At 39.9% G+C, this 26395-nt stretch overlaps 1 protein-coding gene across 3 annotated transcripts in view; it reads right to left on the minus strand.

The window, feature by feature from the left end:
* The window catches only part of UNC5D (unc-5 netrin receptor D), a 448185-nt gene that overhangs the window by 112793 nt on the left and 308997 nt on the right, over positions 1 to 26395 (minus strand). For 2 of the 3 annotated variants that reach the window (XM_072148810.1, XM_072148811.1), the window contains exon 8: positions 9890 to 9922. The exons of the other annotated variant lie outside the window; for it this stretch is intronic. In XM_072148810.1, coding sequence (XP_072004911.1) covers positions 9890 to 9922 — 33 coding nt within the window. The remainder of the gene's footprint in view (positions 1 to 9889; positions 9923 to 26395) is intronic. 3 annotated transcript variants of the gene reach the window in all.

Consider the following 26395-nt stretch of genomic DNA (forward strand, 5'->3'; position numbering starts at 1 on the left):
ACTCCGTTGGACCAGAGCAGAAAGCGACACATGCAGGAAATCGGGTGCACGATCTCAGTGAATCGCGGTCCGAAAACATTCTGGTTGGACAATGCACTTTCGGGGAACTCCTCCAGACGGGTAAGTAAATGTGCCCCTATATCCCAGTCATGTCCTCTCTCTCACTGAGTTGGGCACATCCATGTACCATCTTATCAGTAAAACATATGCAAGATGACTCCATAAGCTTCCAATTTTCCCATGTCCCCTTATCTCTTCTTGCTATATGCACAAGATACAATGTTGACACAGCACAACATGTAGAAAATGACATCTTAGTAGATGTGCTGCCGAGATATAACTTCTTAGAACTGAATGATAGAAAAATGACCCTCCAGCGGGATATGATACAGACCGACTAATGTAAAAATTCTGCAAATTACAAAAATCGTACAAAGTGCGTTTCCTCCCACACTACTCTCTGCTGTTACACGCAGAAGATCAAAGTGGGAAACAGAACAATGAAAGGCAATTTATACTAATTACTGCAAGGTGAAAGAGGGTCAGAAAGCTGCAATTTCCTCAAATTTGCTGTTATTATTCTAATAACACTTGTCTTATAATGTCACTATACTTGACCATAACATGTGCAGAACAAGAGTGAGGATTGTCCATGACTAATTGATGCGTGGTGCGAACACTGACAACCGCACCTTGACTTCATCGAGCCAAGGACAGGTTCTGAGACTGGTGGGGGCAGGCTGGCTATATACTACAGGGGGGCAGGCTGGCTATATACTTCAAGGGGACAGGCGGGCTATATACTACAGGGGGGGCAGGCTGGCTATATAATACGGTGGCACTGGCTATATACAACAGGGGGGGAATTAGATATATACTGGGGGTAGAGGACTGGCTGGCTAAATACTATGGGGCTGGCTGGATATATATTGGCTGGGAAAGTATGCTGGGGCTACAGAATTAATGAGGGGAAAATTATATGGTTGATTATTTTATGGTATATTGATGGGTTGCAGTGTATTATCTGTATGTGCAGCGGGTACATTGTGGAGCACTTAGCTGTTATCTAGGAGACATTGTATTGACTGTGATCTTTTAGGGACAGAAAGTGGAGATGTTCTACAGAGGCCACAGTCACCTGGGTGTCAAATTCTGCAGAAATAAGTCATGGCTGGGAAAAGTTTCCATGCCAATCTGTACCTGATGGAGAAGTATTGGCAACAATGCGGAGTCTACAGGACAAAGAAAGGGATGGACCGGACCAACACTGACATAGAAGGGAACTACTGCTGCCAAACAGTATGTGATGTCTGTGCCCGAGTGCAGCACAGATGGATAGGCGTTCCACCATCGCCATAGACAGGGGGCATCTTCTACACCTAGAGGAGAGGCTGTTATACCATCACCATAGACAGGGGGCATCCTCTACACCTAGAGGAGAGGCGGTTCTACCACCACTATAGACGGGGGGCATCCTCTACACCTAGAGGAGAGGCTGTTATACCATCACCATAGACAGGGGGCATCCTCTACACTTAGAGGAGAGGAGGTTCTACCATCACCATAGACAGGGGGCATCCTCTACACCTAGAGGAGAGGCGGTTCTACCACCACTATAGACAGGGGGCATCCTCTACACCTAGAGGAGAGGCGGTTCTACCATCACTATAGACAGGGGCATCCTCTACACCTAGAGGAGAAGCTGTTATACCATCACTATAGACAGGGGGCATCCTCTACACCTAGGGGAGAGGCTGTTATACCATCACCATAGACAGGGGGCATCCTCTACACTTAGAGGAGAGGAGGTTCTACCATCACCATAGACAGGGGGCATCCTCTACACCTAGAGGAGAGGCGGTCCTACCATCACTATAGACAGGGGGCATCCTCTACACCTAGAGGAGAGGTGGTTCTACCATCACTATAGACAGGGGCATCCTCTACACCTAGAGGAGAGGCTGTTATACCATCACCATAGACAGGGGGCATCCTCTACACCTAGAGGAGAAGCGGCTCTATCATCACTATAGACAGGGGGCATCATCTACACCTAGAGGAGAGGTGGTTCTATCATCACCATACACAGGGGATATCCTCTACACCTAGAGGAGAGGTGGTTCTACCATCACCATAGACAGGGGGCATCCTCTACACCTAGAGGAGAGGCGGCTTTGCCATCACTATAGACAGTGCTTACATATTTTTTAAGCGACAAATGTTTTTGAAAACAAAAATAAAGCTAAATATCAAATCTCATGGGATCTGATCTTCATAAAGAAACATTGAGAAATATTCAAAAATCAAGAGCACATGACCTGAAAGTGAACCGTTCCAATCTGTATGATCCAACATTTACAACGTTCAATTAACTTTAATTGTAAAGACAAATCCCTTCTTTTCAGCTGCTAGAAATCTTTTGTACTTGGCGAATTAATTGTAACTAGGATTCATTGCTATCCATTGTTGATATATCCTTCCTTTGTTGCTGCACTAATTGTTACGAGATTCACTCTTTGTGCAAGTTTAGTTTTAGATTAATCATGACGGGATTAAGCTTTTGTTTTTCATTTACTAGAATAATTATGTGTTTCTCCCATTCTTTGTAGTACATCATTCCAATTTCTAATGCGGAGGGCAAAGTCATTGTCCCATAGATATTTGTACATAAATTAAAGTTAGAATTAATTTGTAAGGACATAACAAGTCTTAAAAGGGAGTCAGAAAATATTGGTGATCATTTCATATTAAAACCTGGATAAGGTGGCATAAAGGGAACCTGTCAGTTAAACTAGCCCACACTAACATGTCATATCTTTGAGATCTGCTATACAGAGGTAGTAAAACTACCCCTATATTGTTCCTCCCCAGGCCTATAAAGTTCCAGAGTCCAGAGTTGACTCACCATGTATGAAAAATACCCCAATTGGGTCCAATCATTGTATTTCCTTTGATAGCGAGTACAGCGACCGATCGTCATGCGCCCGGACAGCATGCACACTACGATAAGGCACCTTGTGACATCATAGTTTGCACTATGATGCAAACTATGACTGAGCGCACAGAGATGGGTTGCACTACTGCAGAAAATGGAAGAGAAGCCAAGGGGAGTTCCGGAAGGTGAGTACTTAGTTTATTTTTTTAATGTGCTGGTGCTAACTATTTGCTTGGAGGGGAGGTAATATATTTAGGGGGTAGGGCAGCTGCATTTTGTGGGGGGATAGCTATATACTGGGTTCCTGAATTGTGCTGGGGGTGCCTATTGATTAGGGGGCAGGCTGCATTGCGCTGGCACTACCTATATACTGGGGAAAGAAGATCATTGTGTTTAGTTTACCTATATACTGGGTGACTGCCTTGTGCTAGGGCTACCTATTGACTAAGGGGGAGGCTGCATTGTGCCTTAGCTACCTATATACTGGGGGAGGCTGCATTGTGCCAGAAATACCTATATACTGTGGAGAGAGGCTGCATTGTGCTGGGGCTACCTATATACTGGGGGCTTTTTTTAAAATTGGAAGCAAACAGCTTTGTACTTTGTGCAATGGTCATATGCAATTGTAGTTTACTTGAAGCTGAACTGCAAGTGCTCAGCATGGCCACTACACCGATAATGGAGTGTCTACTTCTCATTCAATGCTCAGTTTATTTTCTGCTGAAAAAAGCTGATCAGCTATGTCAGACACCAAACCAATCTGATATTGATGGGCTACGTGAAGATAAATTATCAATTTTTTTGGGGCCTGAAAAACTACCATAATGCTAAACTAAAGCATTTCCTCCATTGAGATATTACTGCTGCACAAAACAAATGTCTTTTTCTGATATAGATACCATTATAATGTGACTTTAATCTTACAGCAATTATATTTTCTGATAGGACATTGATGGAAAGTGAAGATGCGAGGACAGGCTATTGAATATAAGCTCTGAGTAATGCGAATAATATGGTGGAAGGGAAATAGGAAGACAATAATATAATTGGAATATTCTTGAACGGGTTTAATTAAATGTTGAAATGGTCTGCTTTATTAGAAAAAGGGAATACAAGTCAAGCCGTCTTCAAATGGAAGCGAGAAATAATAACTATGTACAATGGGTGCGATGTGTTGTACAAGTGGTAGACTTCTTGGTTCACACAAAAGAGACACGTGTATACTCTATGGGACTGTACAAGAAGGCACACATTTACTCAACCTGTATAAGACCAAGGGGACACAGTGCAGATACCAAAAAGGGACACCTTCAACCAAGGTGTTTTGTCTATGCCTGCAACATCCTTAGTAGAGTGCAGCTGACAATGTTTCATTTTCCACTTCCTAGTCTGAACACCAGTGTTTTCATTCTCCTGAAAACCTTAATTGATTTGCACCACACCTGTCTGTCTCCTGTAGACCCTACTCTTGTTTGTGGATCATTACTCTTCGTATGCAATTTTGTCATTCTGTATTCTGGTATCATTGACCCTTTTTCTGTATTCTTGACTTTCCATTTTACCTAGTGATTTTGTACCGCATTGTCTTCTTGGTTTTTACCCTTATTTGGCGTTTATCTGTCTATGTTTGTATTGTCTTTTCTTTGTCTCTGTGTTTTCTCTTTGGGACAAGAAGGGAACTTATTGTCAACTTATTGCCTACTTACCACCAAGGATAGGGCAAGCAAATAGCCAGGGACAACTGGGAAAGGGTTTAGTCTCAGGGCTCAATGTTTCTCTCTGTGTCTCTAGTACGTTCCCAGACCCAGCATAACATGCAGGCTTTTGGCCACAATTTACCTGCACTGATTGCAGTTAATGGTTTCAGAATATTGAGATTTTTTGTAACAGTTATTAAATTGTTTTTATGGATTTAAAGACATAATGGAACTATAGAAAAATTTCTATATCCACAATCCCATTCCTACCACTCCTGTGCACCTGCTACTGCTTGAAACTCATGTAGTAAAAGATGCACGCAGTGGTCGGGATGATACAAAGAGAGGCCTAGAAGTGACAGGTGGCACCACAGGAGAAAGGGAGCACCGGAAGAGGTAAGCTCCTATTTTTAAAGACCCCCAGCCATGTATTAAAAAATAAATTTTTGGAGACCCCCTTTTATAGACCGAAAGAACTGGGTCAAAGTAAGCTCCTTAACTACTAAGCGACTTTGACACTACAGTACACAGGGCCATTTTATGCATCCTCATGGTAATTTTGGATCTAATTTTACGTATTTTAATTCCAAAGACACAACAATGAAAGTAAACTGTATAACAATTAATACATTGTACAGTCAGAGTATGAAAGGTTAAATAAAATGTCAAGTATAGAGTTTTGTCTCCTTTACCATGCAGTCCTATCTATCATAGCAGGCTTCTGGCACCTGAGACACACTGTGCATATCATTGATATTTACCAGAACAGGTTGTTCTTCAATTATCTCCATAATTGCCTTTGATTTTGCTTCACGGCTGATTCACGTGCTGTTAAGCCAAGCACCTTTTTAGCTGAATTGCCGCAGTGTCGTAACATAGAATAGGCCTGGTATTCCTATTGTGAAGGAGCTGACATTGGGCTTCATATCTCTTACACCGGTATTGACTTTATTGATGCATTTATTTATTTCAGAGAGGAGAAGCTTTCACTTAGAGGGATGTGGCAGCAGCTGAATCCTATCTGCGTATTGACAGGGTGTTTAACACACATTGGGGCGTTAATGAGGTCCCGATCCTTTTGTGTGAAGGAACATAAAACGTTTTATAGAATCACTTCATAGGTATGTGTCTGCTTTTCACAAAGAAGACCCTGGAGGATAAGTCAGTAGCTACACCAATAAAAAAAAATATCACCATAATAAGGTTTTTAATAGCTACTGAGATATGGCAAAGAATTACAAAATTATCAAGAGCGGAGGATTCAATCCCAATGTCATATAAAGAAACACTACTGGAATAGGCAAACATCATGAATATGATGCTACCTAATAGAGAACATTGTAAGTCATGATAAGAGTAACTAGAAGAAGGCTATACTATTGGAAATGTCTACAGCTCAATATAGCTTTATGGTTAAAGTAGTAGCAGACACACCCACTTATATAACAAGATACCAGCATTAATAATATCATAGTTATGGATCATTTTACAAATACTTAATTGAGCCTCAAGAACTCCAAGATTTCCAATACTAACAATTAATAGTCTATCCTGACCATCTGTAATCAGAGATTGGTGGTAGCACAATCATAATATCTAGCACTGCTACTAGGTGAAATCAGCAGAGTGTACAAAGCTGGAAGCAAAAGGGCCATACACTTTATACTGTAGTGGCCTAAAAGTGAACCTGTCACCAGGAATATGATTTTAGCTGCTGACATGTTCCAATAGCCAATACTATGCTGATTTTAAAAAAAATGCCTTTGTCAGCATTCTGAGTGATTTCAGTAGCTTATATAAGCTTAATTCACATTACCTGGCTTCCTGCCAGCACTGTGTGGAAAGTGTGCCTGTAACAGTCTCCTCCTCACTCATGTTGCACCTCATCCTTCCCCAATTCCTATAATATGCAGGCTGCAGCTATCCGCCCTACCCCCTTGGAACTCACCACACACTACTGGTAGGGAGCCAGGTAACCAGCTAAAAATGACATTCCTGGTGACAGGTTCACTGTAATGCACTATTTGAGCTCAGCTCTGCATTGTGTTCATGAGAGTTTTCCTGCAATAGATCAACAGGACCACTACACAGAGCCCGAAATCTGGACTACCACAATTTCAAATTAAAGATGTATTCTAAAAATATGCCTTCTTTATCAGATTTCAGAAACCCCTATGAACCTCTGGTTGTTTTTTGATCAAATGTAAATACAGGCAGTCCCCTGGTTACATACAAGATAGGTTCTGTAGGTTTGTTCTTAAGTTGAATTTATTTGTAAGTCAGAACTGTATATTTTATCATTGTAAGCCCAGCAAAACTATTTTGGTCTCTGTGACAATTGTATTTGAAAGTGTTGGGCTGTCATAAGAATCAGGATTAACAATAAAGCTTCATTACAGACACCTGTGATAACTGTTATAGCTGATCATTGTAGCCTAGAACTAAAGTACAGTAAATTACCAACATCCAGAGGTCCGTTTGTAACTAGGAATCTGTAAGTCGGGTGTTCTTAAGTAGGGGACCAACTGTATCCCAAGCTCATTTTTATAGATATAACATTGAATTGAGATCAAGAGACCCAATTATTAACACAGGGTCTTAGCATATTACGATATGATTATAATCTCTGATTACTATGATTATTAGATCTATGAAGGCAACCACTTTGGCCTTCTACCTTATTCAAGACCTTAACCTTAACCCATCCTTTGTGCTGATAGGTGCCCTACGTCTTATTAATTCTTTTATTTCTCCATAGCATTCCAAGTAATTTTATTCTAGGTAGTATTATAAGTTAAGAGGAAACCTTTTCCTGCTTCCAGGCTTCATTGGGGATTGGATAATCCCAGTAATTCCATTGGATTTGACCTCTGAGCTAAGTGAAAAGAAGTTGGATGGCATCACCGTAAAGAAGTCTTTCAATTGATTGATTATGATCGGAATTTTGGATTTCATTCATTTCATTTTCTTATGATCTTTATGATAACATGCTGAATATTTAACATGTATTTAACTCATTATAAATGTAATTTTGTGAGCTGACAACTGCTGCAGGTATGTCAAAGATGATGTCTACGCAAAGAGAACATCGTGTTAGACGTCTTTCTGTATTGTACTCTACATTGAGTCATTCTAATAAAGAAGAAATGTCATTCATGAATTGATTTACAAATCATAGAGTAGATCTGGTTACACCCATCTTTCATGTAAAGTCTGAACTCCAAAAAATACATCACGTTGCTTTAAAAACCTACTTACTAATGGGGTAATCAGGATACATTCAAGAAGATCAGCAGGAAAACTGAAGAAATCAAAAAAGTGAAAGGATTTGTCCATTGTGCTTAGCATGGAGGCCATTTAGATTTGAGAAAAGTAGGGAATTAATCAAACTGGAGGTAAGTTAGCTTGGGTACCTGGGGAAATATGCCACTCAAGGACACAACTAGCCAGGTGGTTTACTTTTCTTACTCCAATGCTTTCTGTGTTTTTGTACATTTTTTATTTAAGATCACTCAAGAATCCATAATTGGGACATTTATATTTTCATTGTCTCAAAAACATTTTCTTGGTCAGCAGAATTATCATTCAAGAGATTTAGCTCTCTGTCACTCTAGTAGGAGTTGCCCTCTTCTCGCCTTTGAAATAACTCGCTGATCACAGTCATGTTATTCATCCAAGCCTTATCTAAAGTTCAAATAAGTTTCCCTAAGTTTGATTGCAGAATGGAGTCTTCTGGAAACTTGAACCTGATAGAACCTAAAAATATTGGATTTGCATTGTAGGAGGTCAAGAGTAACATCAATAACCACTATCTCATAGTGCCCGATATGGGTGTCCAAACTCAGATTTAAACACGCAAATTCACACACTTGTGCCAAATAAAAAAGCAAAAAGATTCTCAGAACCATCCACTATCATAAAGGCACCAACAGCCGCCCCTGAAGGAAACGCTATACGAAAGCAAAACAGGAATTCTTAGACGATGCAAATGGTGGTGCTTCGCTGAGGATATTCAGTCAGTGTACAGCATAGAAAAAGAAAAGTGGCACTCACCAATCCTTGCGAAAGTCCTTTTGATTGATAGAGGTAGAGTACAAGGAAGGTGCAGGGCCTGGCGACGGGCCGTTTTGCACTTACTAGCAAATTCTCAAGCCCTTGACGTCATCCATTTGCGTCGTGCACAATATATGCATGAGAGCCGGAGGATGTCATCAAGGAAACAGTGTAAGCAACGTTCTGCACTACAACGTATGCTGTTTAGCGTAGAACGTTGTTTACACTGTTTCCTTGATGACATTCACGGACGGATGATGTCAACAGCTTGAGAAGCACAAAACAGCCCGTGGCCCCGCACCTTCCCTATACTCTACCTCTATCAATAAAAAGGACTTTGCACAGATTGGTGAGTAGCGCTTTTCTTTTGCTATGTTGATGTATACAGTACAGTATATACACACATACAATGTCCTATGAGTCTGCTACTCCCTCCCCGTTATTTCTTATCTGACCTGCCCACTGTGAAGGATGTGCACTGTTATATACATAGCATGTTGTACAATGTACAGTATAATATGTATATAATAGTGCACATCCTCCACATTAGGTCAGATGCTGGGCCCCCTGACACCGCAGGCCCCATAACAGCTGATATGGCTGCTACCCTTGTAGTTATGCCCCTGATTCTATATTATGACCAGGTTTTTGGATAATACAATACAGAGCACCATGCACTGTAAGTAGAGTACCTACAACTCTTTGGAGAAAAATGGGCAATGTGCAGGTCATACAGATAACCAGCTTTTTATCCAAATTGAATCAAATAGGTTGAATTGAAATAGTTTTCTGAATAGCTGTTCACAAGAGGGCTGTATATAATAATTTATCGCAAAATAAAGAAAAATTTCTTCCATTCACCAGAATTTGTCAAAGAAACAGTTAGGGACAAAAGCTGAGGTTTCCAGGATACCGGGACTTAATTTCTTGCATACAAGTAAGTTGACAGGTAATTACATGTTGAAATTGATAGTGAATGTTCCAGGGTGAATATTGAAAAATGTCAGCCCTGTATGATCCCTTCATACTGCAGAATATGGCGCACATGAAAAACTCATTCCTCCATGTAGCCTCCTTTCTATATGCTGTGACATCCCGTGTGCCCCCATTAGTGCCCCCTACATACTCAGAACCGCACCATTGTATATTGAATGCTACCTGACCTCTATAGTACCTAGTAGAAAATAATAAAAGAGTGACTTACTTTCAGGGTTTATCTCATGGAGTGGTTTTTTCTCTATAAAAAAAAAGAAATAGGAGAAAATTGTACTTAATATTCGGACTGATTTAGCTTAAAGATTTTCTGATATGTGACATATGTATTTGCATAAAACAGCAAAGGAACATGAAGCATGCAAAATTCACATTCTGTCACTCCACTTATAAACTGGTCACTCCAATGACTGAAAATTGAGAAACTTTTTGAACACTCTTAGTTTTTTTCCAGATCACTGCAATATAATATATCCAAAACGTTATAGCCCAGTCCTTTTGATTAAGATTAAGTTAATGAAGTACCATAATCTAAGTTAAAACGAAACAAAGTACCACAAAAATATCCTCTACTTACTGTACATACAGATATATATATATAGAATATTCTGTACACACATGGGGCAGATGTATCTTTTCATTTGCATTTTTTTTTCTTTCCATTTTTTTGTTTTTGTGACTTTCTAAAGCTCATTGTGCACTGGTTTTCTAGTTTTCTGCCAAATTCATCTTTGAACTGTGTCTGCGGTAGACATTTACGCATAATTTATCACATGATTTAACGCCTATAAAGTCACAAAAAAATTAGCAAAACCACTCCAGTACCCACCAGATGTAATTGCTTGGCAAAAGTAGTAAAATTGTGGAAAACTTGGAACAAAAGGAAAATTGCCCAAAAATAAATAAAAAATCAGAAGCATTCTGCAAAAAAACCACAAAAGCCCCATAATTAGAGATGAGCGAGCACTGAAATGCTCGAGTGCTCATTACTCGAGTCGAACTTTCTCCGATGCTCGAGTGCTCGTTTTGAATAACAAACCCCAATGAAGTGAATGGGAGGCTCGAGCAATTTTCAAGGGGACCAAGGCTTTGCAATAAAATGTGTCATTGTTCCTTAATGATCCTGTGTTCACTGTGTTCTTCACTGTTCTTCACTGTGTTTCCTTAAGTGAAAGCTCGTTCTCAAGCATGCGAAATATCAGCCGTTTCGAGTACGCTAATGCTCGAACGAGCATCAAGCTCAGACGAGTATGTTCGCTCATCTCTACCCATAATATAAATAAAACAAATGTAACAAGTTTTTCAAAAGATTGGGTCAGGTACAAAATGAATTGATCCAAACCAATTTATTTCTGGAAACCACAAACGTGGATTTCAGTCAGTAGTTTGGGTTCTATTAATACTCCACTACCGGTAACACGTGTAATTGGTGCTGGCGGGTGTCGACTCAACTCTCTATATATATCCTTGTAAAGTCCTCTAAGAAATAAATTTTTTATATAAAAAGATCTAATTGTATCCATCTTCTAGAAACTTTTTTAATTGACTCTAAAGTGACAGAAGGTGTTCACTCCCTTTGCACATCGTGGCCCATGTTTGACCACAGTTTCTAAGGGGTTAAACACCTGGGATCTAAGCTTTTCTGATCCAGGTTTGTGATTATACACCAAAAGGATGATAGATCCTACAATCTTCTTCTGATGCAGCGCTGTAGAATCAGATTGCATCAGAAGAGGTACCCTTAAAGCCGATACAGCGGTCACTAAAGGAAAGCAACCAGTTTATAAAACAAAAAAACCTATGAATGCTCACTTCCGCTCCTCTTCAGCTTGATCTCGGTGCTGTCCTCCACTAGTTTTGACACACCAGGATCACCTACAAAAGAAACTTACAATTAGCAGCATGAAGTGTGGGACCAGATGTCCGGCGCTCCAGACTGCTTATTATGCACCACCCATGCCCTTGGCCTGCATGAGGCGAGAATTTTTCACCAGCATGGGAGAAGAAGGTGGTGAGGGTGTGCATAATTAGAAGCCCTGAGTACTGGACATTTTGTCCCCACACTCCGTACTGCTAATTATAAGTTTCTTTTCTAAGTGATCCCGGCGTGTCAAGACTAGCAAAGGACAGCACCAGGACCAACATCAAGAGGAGCGGAGATGAGTGTTTGTAGTTTTTTTTTTTTGAACTGCTTGATTTCCTTTAAAAAGTTATACAAAGGCGCACAATGCTTGATCGTTAACAAATTTGTTCTCCTAAGAGAGTCTTTATTCTTGTAAACCATACATCAAGGCAATCATATTTTAAAAAATTGTAGACTCATGTATATGGGAAAGGCCACAAGAGTATCATTAAAATTCAGAATACACAGCTGTTTTGTCATCTCCTACCTATACGTTTACCTGAGAGCACACACCGTCTGTGACGTTGCATGACTGCTAATGGCCCTATGACTCATCCACAATTTTGATGCCTTGGTGAAGATTTATCAAAATAAATTGAAAAGTGGAGCAGGTGCCCACGGTTGTCAAACCCGGTATCTTTAGCTTTTCATTTGTCAAAGTCTCTTGATATATCGAAACACTGACCTCGAATCAGTTAAACTGGCACCAGTCTTCAAAGGCATCGAGAAAAATATGTAAAAGCTTCCCGTGTAAAAGTGTCTGATAAAATACAGGACTGTATTTCATGATTGATGGACAAATAATTTCCACAAATAGCAATTATATGCTTTTTGTGCTCTTATCTTCTCACACAGTGTGGCCAAGGCTGCGATGCTGACAGCACTTTATAAGAAACAAGATATCTTGATTGAGTTTCAGGATAAAAATGGCTTTTTTTATAGAGAGGATGTAACTAATCATAAACTGATTGCCAACCTGTCGTAGGAAGACGCGAGGCAAAACACAATGACGCTTTTATGTCTATATCGTGTTACTACAAATTATGTGTCATTGTATAAAGTGGGCTGCGGATCAGACTAAAACTGGACACTCAGTGGAGATATTTGATGACCATGTACAATTCTGTTTCCCAAAAGAGTGAAAGGAACAATAACTAAAGGCAGTGATTGATCGAAAAAGTTGATCTGATGTTTTTTGATCTTTTAAAAAAAACACTCTCAGGTGCTGTAGTTGAAAGGTCATTCATGTCAAACAACCACATCGGATGGGATCACAACATGATCCGAAAAGAACACAGAAATGGCCACAAAACAAAACCGCTGTCATATCCATACAAACAGTAGATCCATTTCCATTTATTGTGATAGTAGACTATATTTGTGTTATTAATGTAACATATTTCAGACCAGAAAATGTGAAGAACGGTGACACTGGCCCAAAGCATGTCATGTTTTCTTATTGTCAACTATAAAATCAGATCAAACTTCTATGGAACAGCTTTTTTTAGTGTCCTTTTTTCATTAGATTTTGTGAATGAAGTAGGTCAGGCTACATGCATATGACTATATAACAAATTGTATTTATGTTAAATCAGTGCCAGCATTGTCTTCTGTCTATCGAAGGCAGCCTGAAAGCCATTTATTTTAGTCAGTGCTTTGTGTATGTGAACTGTGACTAAGGATTCTGTTGAGTTGGGATTGTTTGATCCACACCCTAATCCTCTGCAGCCCAGCCCGTCTAGCAAAGGTTACTAGAACGATGGAAGGCCAATTCAGTCTGGCTGCTAGAGGGAGCATCTAGGAATTCCTTTAAATATCTGCCCAGTGTCCTTACACATTGCTTGCTCTACTAGTCTACTCATGATTGCTCCATGTTATCTTGTGTTATTACTTCCTATTCAGTGTGACGGACCTCTGCTACGTTTACTTGACCTCTCTCTGATGATTTGATTCTGTATCTTTGCTGCCATCTTTGTTTTGCCCAAATTCTGACGGACTCTGCTTGTTTGTCTGTATCTGTTGTTTGTCCATCTGTGTCAACACTGGTCTATCTCGGAGCTCCTGTAACCAGTCCGCTCCACCATCCAGCAGCGAGCAGACGAAGTAAGTTCCCTCATATCCACATGTAGGGTCTCTCAGGGTCTGATAGCACATTCCTGAAGCTGGTTCAACCTTATCAGCGACTTATCTGCTTTAGGCAGGTTTATAGACTGCTGGGACATTACAGTGTGAGTTCGCCATCACGTACCCTGTCTGACAGCTACTATGAAGTCTGGTTGTGGTTACACTGTTTACTGGACAGGTTTTACTTAAAATTAATTATTTTTTGCATTTTTTTCTTGAACTAGTAATGTGATTTTCGACACAGGGGCAAATCAGCCTCACTCATGGTCATGTGTCCTAATAGGAAATTTTTCATTTTTTGATGATGGACTAAAGCCTTTATACATTTTGAAATAATAGAATATAAAATTTTATCAGTCCTCAACTTTGTGAGGAAACTGATATGTCTGAGATATTCCATATGGTTTAACTTAATTTTTCCATTTTTAGTTTTATTGAAGGTCTAAAGAGAATCATACATCTTCTAATATATAGCCATCACTCTCACCTCTCCTTCCAGGTTTAGTAATGCCTTCTTAGCTCTGTAAAGCCATGTAAGACTCTCCTCTTAAGTTCTCGGCATGAGCTTGTGCTGGCCCAGGGGCCTGGCAGACTCATACATATTCAACGATCACAAAAGGGAAGCAGTTTCCTCACAGGTGTTTGCACCATGGAGAAGTTGAGAGTCTGAATTCATGTCTGCCCATGGTGTACAGCTCGGTACAAAAGAACATAGACGCAAACAACACAGTAATTAGGATGCCACATGCCGGTTGTCAGATGGAGCTGTCTGGCGATATCTATTGAGGGACAGAGGAACTAAATACTCTTGAGGAATTTGCCAAGTTTTAAGCAAAGCAAGAACCATAGCATATTATTCTGCACTTATTTCTATGAATCTGCAGAGCATTCAGGATACAATATTCACAATACGAGCAGTCTATCCAATCCCATAGAGTCTTGTAAGAGCCTATTGCTTGATATGTTCTCAAAATAACTCGCTTCATACATAATTTGTATAACCAAACATGCCATGTAGCTAAGTTGATCTTCCCGACATCAGTGGTTAGGACTTCACAACAAATGCCTGAAGAAACTGAGTCCATAGCTGTAAACAACACACATCCATTATACAGCACAGTGTTACAACAACAGAGAACCATAAGCAATCGATATCATTAGATCTGCTGCCGGACGACAAAATTCCACTTATTCCTAAAGCACTTGAACTGTATAACCAGACAGTGGTCAAATCAATGTATTTAAAGTAAAAAGGGGAAAAAAGAAGGAACTAATAAAGGGCGCTAATAACCTAATATAGCGTCAGCACCTGAAAAAACGGATTCTCCTCCATGTATCACAAAATGTTCATTATTAATAAAAATAGAAATAAATTGGACAGTCAAATCCACATGCAAGCAAAAAAAGTTATTCAAGTAAATTCAAAGAACACAAAAAACATTCTACCAGTTCCTCCTTGAGCTACCGGGTTTATAGTTTTGGGAGTTGCTTTGCAAACCACAAACCATCCAGAAAGATTCCTCGACTATTTAGGACATTTATTCCCCAGAGACAACAAGTGGTAACCAGGTGAGTAGCTTCTTTACCCACCTGGATTTTACCCTTTACCTTGAAGATATTACACAAGGCGATGCCCTCTCTTGTTGTTTTTTGTCTTTTTGTACTTCTAAATCAAAGTACTTAACTGGTAGCCTTGTTACACTTCCCTACCGGCACCAGCCGTTATAAATGTATTACTATTTTATTTTGTTTTTTCTTTGTTTTTTTTTCTGTGAAATAATTTGCCTGGATCTGTGTTGTACAACATAATTTCCCATTGTGATAAAGTTCTATGCTATTGTATTCATAATGTAGATGCCATAGCTACAGTATGTCAGCTCTGCCCTATGTATGCTCATTATTAAGTACGCAATGGCACAGTTATATTATGGAATAGATTTGGTACCATTGTGATTTGGGACATCTCCTTTATCTGGCGCTTTGAAAAAGGCAAATTATTCTACAAAAAACAAGCACCTATTTAACAAAAACCTTAGCTGATAAATAGCAAAATATGGCCCACATTTTTTTTGGTGCACATTTAACATAGAGCGTGCAACACAATTCTGTCTAGTAGCAGTAATAAATGCGGCAACGGTCAAACTCTGCACTGGAGCACCACCCTTATTTGAAGAGTTTAGTGTCACGTTGGGTATAATGCAGCCACAACACAAACGTGTTGCGGACATTTCTTAATAAATACATGTGCAAGCAGTTTGCACATTCTTTCCTGTGCAAAGGCTTTAGTAAATGTGGATCTATGTCCAGGGACGATTCTAGCCTTTAAATGGCGACCCCCCACCAACGCTGTATACACATGCCCATTACACAGAGCTAGATACCTAAAAGCGCTTCTATTTCACTCAGGACAGGAGAAGGTCACATGACCTTCTACGGCCAGTTAACCCCTTAAGGACTAAGCTTATTTTGACCTAACTAAATAGTATATGATCCTAACTAAATAGTATATGACCTGTGCAGCGGAGCAGATCGCAGCCCGCAGGATCTTGCTAGATCAGATAGATTGTACAGGTGGTTCTAATTTTTGTAAATGTATGAAATCGTTATAAAACCTATATAAATGTGGTGTCCACGTGATCATACAGACCCAAAGAATATAGGAGACATGTGATTTGAGACATACATTGAAAGTCATAAAAACCAAGCCAACAAGGAAATTATGCAAATGCATTTAATGCAAAGGCTGCTAATGCCTCGGTGAACTAAGCCCTGCTGTAGCGTGGAACGCCAAAAACTAATGAAATGCATTCTCCAAAAGGACTGATCCAAAGTAAGAATACTTTCAATCTTACTCGTATTGTTTATCATGTTGCTGTTTAAAACTATTTAAAGAAAGTGGTGTTGGTGGTTTACAATATGAGGCAGTAGGAATCTCCTAATTGGACACTGATTAATTGTGCCACCTGGGTTAATGTGAAACCAACAAATAATAGTGCAAGAACGCAAATGGGTTTAATTACCAATTTCACTGTATTTGGAATTTTTATTCCTGCTTTCCAGTACACGGCATGGAATATTAAATGAAGGGAAATTTGTTATAGAGAAAACAAGTCCTCACACAGCTCTGTACATGGAAAAATAAAACAGGTATGCATTTTTAAAGATGGGGGGTGAAAAATGGAAATGCAAAAACAAAAAAGGGCCTGGTCGTTAAGGGGTTAAGCCATCCATAATTTACATGCCAAGGGCGTCAAAACATAAATTTCTCAGTCAAGCAATTTTCATGACCATTACCATCGGTATGTAGGGGTGGATTAAGACTGCCATGAGCCCTGGTCTGTATTATAGCCCCTACAAGTCTGGAATCACTCCCTACATATGGTACTAGAATCAGCTTTTTGGGTAATGGAGGATGCGTTTCTTCTATATCCCCTTAATCTTAAATGGTTTTTGTGTACATGTGCATTGAGAGCACGGACAGATGTGTGAGGATTTCTTGGGGAACATATAAAATTAGGTGGGTGGTTTGGCCATGGCCCCCCTAGAAGCTTTGGGCCCCGGGCTACTGCCCATACCACCTTTATTATAATAGTTATTATAATATGAATAGTTTACAATCTGTATGTATACATTTCCTTAAACATCCCTTATTTTTATTTTCTTTATTAACATACAATATGTATTGTACTTCAAGTGAATATTAAACCAATGGTAAAAGTGGGATCAGACATGATGCAGATACCCGTCAGTATGGAGAAATTAAAATTCTTCTAACAAAGTAAAAAATGTGAACGCCCGAGTGATAACAGATGCTGTTTTGTGCTGCTGGGACCTTGCTGCTATTATAATGAATGAAGGGCTGAGATCCTTTCACCTCCACATCTGCAATCAGTGATGGAGAGGAGGCGGCAGAAAGCAGCTATTCACCATTAACTGTAGTCCTTGAATGGCTGCCGTATGCGGATCAGCCTTTCAGTGGAGATAAGCCCCGTTGTAATCACAGATTAGGCCTCTTGTACTTTGATAACATTTGTATGATAAATAGGTTTTGATGCTGCACTGTGTATTATAAACCCTAATGTAAGGCTAGAGAGTGGCTTTATGATGTTTACAGACTAATTACCCTTCTTCTGAAATGCTCTAGGAATGGTAAAGATATGAATCTCACAGTCAAGGAGAAATTAACCGTGTCATGTTTCAGGGGATACTTTATGGTGCTATATACCACTCAAACATAACAACCTGTCTCTATACATCAAAGTCCCCTCTGCCTCTGTCCTTCAAAAACATCTTTGACATATCAAGGACACACATGACTTCTGGTGGTGCTCAACATTAACTTCTTCTGGAATTTGGGCAACAGGATATGATTCATTGAATCAGATCATACCCACCTGGTTTCTGGAATATATTCTGGAAGAAAATATTACAGATGTTTCAACAGGGGAATCATTTTTGAAATTGCTGTAAGTGGCCAGTGGCAAGTCCTATTGTATGAGTTTTACCCAACATGTGGAATTAACAGGGCCAATTTTCAAACACAAATACACTTCAGTGTCCAACCTTGCCCAACTTTTACCTTGCCCACTGCTTACAAAGAACAATCAACAAGACCTAAGGATTCTGAGATCCTCTGACTCTAGTCATCCCTATTTAGGCCTGGGGAGTTTCTTAGACCCAAGAACAGGAGTCAGAAACCTTTTTGGCTGAGAGAACCATAAGCGCCACATATTTCTAAATATAATTCTGCGACAGCCGTACAATATGTTTGTACAGCATATAGCCAGTCAGCCCCCCAATATATAGCCATCCAGCCTCCCAGTATATATCCAGCCCGCAACCCCCAGTTTATAGCCAGTCAGCCACCCCGCGCACAGAGCTGACACCGCTGACCAGACTGCTTCAAGTAGTGGATCTGTGGGGGAGCATCGGTAAGGTGAGTACATGTTTTTTTTATTTTTCCACCGGTGACCAGTCCCCCCCCCCTGAAAGGACCCTGGCTGCGAGCCAGATGTGGCCATTAAAAGAGCCACATCTGGCTCACGAGCCATAGGTTCCTGACCCCTGCCCTAAAACATACTTATTTTTCCTGTTTTTTAAAACATGAACCGAAAAAAAAAACGATGCATATGCTGTTTAATTAATACTAACCACTCACTGCTGTCACGGGAGCCCCTGCTATCCATGTATCATCTTTCAGGCACACCTGTGTCCCTCTCTGTGGCAGTGCCCCATCCCCCGGTTGTCACTTACCTCTCTGCGTTGCTGCTCCCATCCCAGCTGGCCAGTGCGTGTGTTTCTGCTCCCTAGGCTCCGGAAGATTTAAAGAGCCAGCGCACCACTGATTTGCACTAGCCACTTCTGTTTTTTCTATGTAAGCCAGCTGCTACCATCAACCTATGCCAGATCTTTGTGCTCATATGCCTCAGAGAAAGCTTTTTGCTCCATTCCCCTGTGTTCTTTACGTTACACCTCTGATCTCCCATTGTGACCATGGACCTGACCTTGACTTTGCACCTCTGCCTTGACAACTGCCCATGTACTTCAATGTGATCTGCACCTCTAGTGCCGCCGCATGACCCACATACTACAAACAGGGCCCTCTATTTATATCTCCTAATAGATGCAACACCCCTATCACCCAGATCACCTATCAATGACCTAATCTATAAAAAGATACAGTAGTAACTAGGTGAGAATACATAATCTTCTGTACTATGTAAAGCTACATTCCTGCTTGTGGGCTTCTCCCACAAATCCTGAGTAGTGATGACCAGACCTGAACTGCAATGTTTGGGTCCATGCTGAACATTGTGGGTAAAGGTCCTTGAACCAAGACTTCAGCAAGAAGTGCAGGTTCAATGTTCAGCCCAGCACTCGCCAGTGACAACTGTAATCAGTGCTGGCACAGTTTTGGGGTGATAGTTTTTTTAATGCCACCATTTAAAGGGGGACACCAGCAATCGGAGCCAGCCCTGATTACGGCTGTTACCGATGAGAGTGAGCATTACCATAGTGAGCTTGAATGGATTTGCTGATTCAGCACTCTCATTGGCTCAACTTCAGTTTCTTGATGTATGTACTTCCCATAAAAAAATATGCAACAGGACCCAAGAATCTGTGCATGATAAACTTTCAAGAAATGTTGACTTATTTGCTTATTTATTCAGAAATAATATCCCAAATTATTTTGACATTCTCCATCTAGTTTCAGTTCAGCTCCTTCGCTACAACCTTACTGTAATGTTGGGATCTTACTGTCCATCTCATTTACTTAGAATGTCTTATTTTGTTTACCTCTACACAATCCTTTCTTGGGCGTATCGATCTTCTTTTCATACCATCAATAACCTCCTTCAAAAAAAACTTCAACATTCATATGACTCTTCAAACAACTTCATCGGCAATAACTCAGTGCTTTATTCTAGAGATGAAAACTATAGCCCCATTACTGCCTGGAAGTACTGACCTTTCCTTGGCAAACTGTAATTTTTTTTGTTCTCCGATTCTCTTTTATGCAATGTGATTTATACTGCTGTTTTAATAAATACATACTACAGTCAGTACGTTTATTCTTCCTTGTATGTTCAGCCCTAGAAACCTGTGACCCGTGAAGTCATCCAGGGTATAAAGGGAGTAACTGGATAAAATTTTTTAGGTGCCTATATTTTGACCGTTAAGACCTCTGCCACCAGGATCAAGGATTGTAATCCAAGCACACTGCCATACTGGTATGTGCCCCTTCTAGCCGGATCTGCTTTTTTTTTAGCTTCCTTATGCTCTTCATCAGTGTGCTACAACAAGGGGATGGAAGGTCTATGGATAGGTCATTAGTAGTACTTATGTCCAGAAAACCACTTTCAATGACCTTTCTATATCAAAAGTTGCCAATATCTGAATTAATGAGGGTACAACACCCTGGCAACCCCTCGATCAGCTGACTGATATTACGGACAGAGCCAAAAGCTACGATAGTCACCTTTTCACAAAATCTGATCTTGAAAAAGATAACTCCACCAGTGGGCCAGTTGTAAATAAGGAAAAAAAACAAGATTGCGAAATCTGAAATTCCTCCTGTAATTTAGAAAATGACTTCATACTACCATTCTCCATCAACTGATAAATATAAATTATCCCTTTCGCAATCCATGGTTCCGTATTGATTTTAGGGGTAGATAAAGTCTGATTTTTCCATAGTGGGGTAAATGGGAGAATATCATTAAGGTGCCATAGGTTTTTAATCTCCCTCCATACTTGATGCATCAATGAGAGAGTAGGGTATCGTCGTTTAAATATCAGCCCACTCCAAAGGCCAGTTTCTAAAACTTCCAAAATATTGAATTTTACTTTATCCCCCCCTCCCAGTTTCCTTATAGGGGAGTCCGCCAATGGAGAGCAGTCCCATGTTAATATATGCTTTATCTGCTCAATAAGAAAATAGACATACATGTCAGGAAGGTCAAGACCCCCTTTGTCATAAGGGAGCCTTAATACCTCCAGCTTCATACGAGGCTGTCTTCCCCTCCAGACCAAGTCACGAAAGAGAGAATCAAAGATCTTAAAAATCTTCCCCGGTATCCAGATCGGGGCGGCAGACAAAACATATAGTACCTTAGGGAGTAACTGCATTTTAATCAGCGCAATCCGACCCATCGTGTTGAGGGGTAGCTTTTTCCAGGTTTTTATTTTACTTCTAATGTAGCCTAAAACGGGATTAATATTATTTTCAATAAAGCACCTGATATTGACCGATACCCTAATCCCCAGGTATTCTACCTGACTGTCAGGTTCAATGATCTTAATGTCCTTCGGGGTAAAAGATTTTAATGGGTCCACTGGAAGGCACGCGGACTTTTGCCAATTAATCCTTAACCCGGACCTATCGCCATATTCACTAAAAGTTGAAAATACCTTCGATATTGATTCGTTGGAGCCCAAAAACAAAAGGATATCGTCCGCGTATAATGAAATCTTTTCATGTACATCTCCTTGTTTAAAACCAACAATGTCAGGCGACCGACGAATCCTACATGCCAGGGGTTCCAGTGCAATGGCGAACAATAAAGGTGAGAGGGGACACCCTTGTTTTGTTCCTCTACTTAAATTAAAGGGCCGGGAGATTTTACCGTTTATAGAGAGTCTAGCGGAAGGGGATGTATACAATAATTTGATCCAAGATATAAATTTATTGCCAAACCCCATAGTTTTCAAAGTGGGCCACAAGAAATCCCATTCAATTGTATCAAATGCTTTGGAAGCATCTAACATCATAATGGTACGCTCCCCAGGGTTATCGGGCACAAGCTGTAAATTAAGAAACAATCTCCTGAGGTTGTCCATCGTAGAACAGCCAGGCATAAAGCCACACTGGTCCCTGTGAACAATACTCCTAATACATCTTTTGAGACGATCTGCTAATAATTTAGCCAGGAGCTTATTATCCGTATTAATCAAAGAAATGGGGCGGAATGAATCCATTTTCAGGCTATCCTTCCCATTTTTTAAAATCAGTGTAATAAGGGATTCACGCATAGACGGGGGAAGCTCCCCTTTCTCAAAGGAGTGATTCCAAACCTCCAGGAGTTGCCCCACCAATTCTTCTTTGTATAGATCATATAATTCAAAAGGAATCCCATCTAACCCTGGAGAGCGACCCCTAGCTGTGAGGGACAGAGTCTTATAAACTTCCTCCACACTTATCGGAGAATCCAATGAAAGTCTCTCCTGATCTGACAAACGCGGGAGATGAGAATCTAAGATGTATTCTGTGATGTCATTTGGGGGGAGTACCTGTTGAGAGTTGAATAGATTTTCATAGTATTGAACAAACGCTTCCTGAATTTCCTCCTGCTGACGTGTAATACCCCTTCCGAAAATCTCTATAGTTCTAATGTTGGTGCGTTTTTTACCTTCTTTAATAAGGTTCGCCAACACTTTCCCTGGCATGTTGGACTCAAGATAGCCTCGTCTAGCTTGTGCGCTAATTTTTCTATTGGCTTGTATATAAACTAAATCGGAGTATAGAGCTTGCTCTTCTTCCCAAATAACCCTGTTTTGCTCAGTAGGCTCCCCCACATATTTTTCTTCCAGCGACTGGATCTTCTTTTCCAGTTCCTTCATATTTTTATTAGATTCTAACCGGTACCTGCAAATTTGGGCCTTATATAGACCTCTTATAAAGGACTTCGCAGTATCCCAGACTGTGTGAAGGGGAGCACACCCCTTGTTTAACGCAAAAAATTCTTTGATTTGTCTTGTTACCCACTCACTTTTCCCTAATGTATCAACCCAAGAGGGCCCTATCCTAAACCACCCAATATGTCCGTTATTATTGCTTTTTATACTACAAATTAATGGTGCGTGGTCTGAGACCCCCCTTACCCCATACATACAGTTATAGCACAATTTTAGTGTACTGGAATTGGTGAATGCCATGTCCAACCGTGAAAAGGTTTTGTGCGTTTTTGAAAAATATGAGAAAATCCTCTTATCTTTATTTATTTCTCGCCATATCTCATACCACCCAAAAGTGTCAATTATATTAAGTAGTAACTTTGACCTGTGATGTGATACTTTAACCTTGTCCAGTTGGAGAATGTCCAACTGCGAATCCAAAATATTGTTGAATCTGATCTTGAAAATATATACAATAATAGCCAGAAAGTGAAGACTCCATCCTTGTATTCAAAGGGATATTCTCATTTCATTTATACAAATATATTGTTTGTCTAATGAAAAATGATACAGTTTTCCAATATACTTTTTGTTTCAATTCCTCATGGTTTTCTACTCTGCTTCCTGTAATTCAATGAAAGCATCGATGTCTACTTCCAGTGGATAGAAACCTGTTTCTGGTCACACGAGGGCAGAGACCTAGAAATCTGAGAGGAATTGATCCAGAAAGTATATTGGAAAATTGCATAACTTTTCCTCATACAAACAATAACATTTATTTTCTGAAACAGGAGACCCAATTGAGGTGTTGAAACCAGATAAAATGGATTTTGACTACACCTGCCTGCCATGACCTAAGTTTTTGCTTTCTCCCCATGTCCCTTGGACCCATGCATCTCTGCCATCTGCTCTACCGCTGTCCAGGTGCCATCAACGTTAATTCATTATGAGGATAAAATGGGTCCTCCCAACCAGCTAACCACCCCAACTAAGAATCATTGGGATATACATAGAGACCTTAAAGGATCTGCAGCTAATATGTTGGTGTGAAATATCATAGCACACCTTAAAGGAAATCTACCATTTGTTTTTATGCACTTAAAAATGCACTTTTATGCACTTATACCTTAAAGGAAAGCTACCATTTGCTTTTATGCAAGAACCAAACATACCTTGAGAACGCTGTAGCTACACTGATGGAAAAACATATCTCGCTTAATTCCTGAACCGAGTGGTTTTGCTCAAAAACAATTATAAAATTCAGGGCTTTGGGAAAGCTGGGTGCAGACTGGCTTCTGTAAATAAAAGAGATGCCTGAACTGTCCAGACAGGACTAATCAACCTGTACTGGATGACTCATACATAGCAGCTGGGGGATTGGATGGTGCAGTGATTGATTACTTCTGCCTGTCAGGGTCAACACAGTTATGACATATTCTTGGCTTATGCTGGTCTGGACAAGACTAAAGCAGTGCATAATAAAGGTGAGGAGAGCGTCAGAGCAGCCACAGGAGCAACAGAGCCTCACTATCATAATTTTATAATTGTTTTTTCAGCAAAACCACTCAGTTCATGGGTTAAACAAGATATGTTGCTGCATCAGTGTAACAACAACATTCTCAGGGTATGTTTGGTTCATAATGCATAAAAGCAAATGGTAGATTTTCTTTTAGGCTCTTGTAAAGTCCATGTCAACACTTGAGGACACAAAGGGGACCTACATGATAATATTGAGACAGTTCTAAAATGGTAGTTGAACAATGTGTAATGGCAGATCTCATTTATGGTTAATCTCGTTGAGGAATACAATAGTGGAGTATCAGTTGCTAATTTGTCAATGGAAGGACACTAAAAGCTGGAGGATACTAAGTCCAAGGATGAATGATGAGGCAAGGTTCAGTTGAGTTAAATAATATTCATACATTTTCTGAATGAAAAATACAGGAATATTTTAATGGGTTCAGGCAGAGTACAATGACCACTGAAGGTGCAGGTTTATAGGTCATTATTACTGAGGCGACTCCATGCTATTCAGATCAGATGCCTTTGATTTTAATAAGTAGTGATTACCATATAGATGTAGTGTAATGCATGTCTTCTCGAACATGGTGAAATGTACTGTATGTGCACAGAATACAGCCTCTTGCCAAGCCATAACTATAGCACAATACTGGATCCCTAAAGTTCTTCTGTGAATACCGTTTAGATCTTTACGCTTTCAAATATCCGAATTTAATGCAAATGTTCACATCCTCATTTTTTTTTTCCAAAGGAGCTTTAATTTTTGTTGATACTTCTTTGTGGTACATAAGACTTTTATACATTCACTTTTAATATGTTTTGATAATGTTGATGGGAAAGGTTGAATAACATTATACCATTACATTATAATGTAAGAATATTAAAAGATACAGATATATCAATATTAAATTTTTAATTTAGTTTTTCAATTTCGGTTATTTCTAAACTGCACATTGTAGATATTTTTTTCTTTTTCAGATCCAAAAGACGCTTTAACTTGTGAGCACTGTATGCATGTATAAAATACAGGCAGTCCCCCGCTTACGTACAGGATAGGTTCTGTAAGTTTGTTCTTAAGTTGAATTTGTATGTAAAATATCGCCAGCAACCCAGTGTGAACACAAGGATGCACAGAAGTGGGTGAAGGCACTCCTTCCCTACTTAGGAAAGACTGTACCTGGAGATAGACTTCCTAAATTTGGGCTATATGTTTGCAGAAGTTCTCCCTCTGATGAAACTTTGGTGGAAACGTGTCAGGGAGGTGTGATGTGTATCTAAGACAAGGGAAAGTGCTTTGGGACTGGCCTTGTAAGGGCGGGAGCTTTTTGGGGAACTAAGGTGAGCCTATTTAGGAAATCACATCCTCCCCAACCATCTCTAGGAGAATAAAGTAGAGGCTCCCTCCCAGCCCAAATACCAGAATTGATAAAACCTATGGGTAAGCAAGACCCCTTGTGGGTCTGACAAACCAGTGACCCGAAGGGTAGGTATATGACTAACTGCATTGACTACTATACAGGTCAAAATCTAATTGTATACCTATATTTTGTGCACCGAAGAAATTGTGATATATATGTACACTAGGGTGTGTTTGTTGGTGCGTGTTTTGTCTGTCGGTCGTCCTTGGTGTGAGCAACGTTTCTATAAGTTTTTTGGAAAGACTTTAATAAATATTTTTGTTTTAACTGTTTACCATAGTGCTGCTAAGATATTATACATCCATTGGTGACAGAGTATCTATATCTGTTTTTTGCATGGAGAATTTGTATGTAAGTCGTAACTGTATATTTTATCGTTGTTACTCCGGACAAAGCTTTTTTGGTCTCCAAGACAATTGGATTTTTAAAAATGTTGGGTTGTCGTAAGAAGCAGGAATAACAATAAATCTTAATTGCAGACATATTTGATAACTGTTATAGCTGATGATTGTAGCTTGGGACTAAAGTACAGTAAATTACCAACATCCATTTGTAATTAGGGGTTGTCTGTAAGTCG

Source organism: Engystomops pustulosus, chromosome 4 (assembly GCF_040894005.1).
Source record: "Engystomops pustulosus chromosome 4, aEngPut4.maternal, whole genome shotgun sequence".
NCBI classification, from domain to species: domain Eukaryota; kingdom Metazoa; phylum Chordata; class Amphibia; order Anura; family Leptodactylidae; genus Engystomops; species Engystomops pustulosus.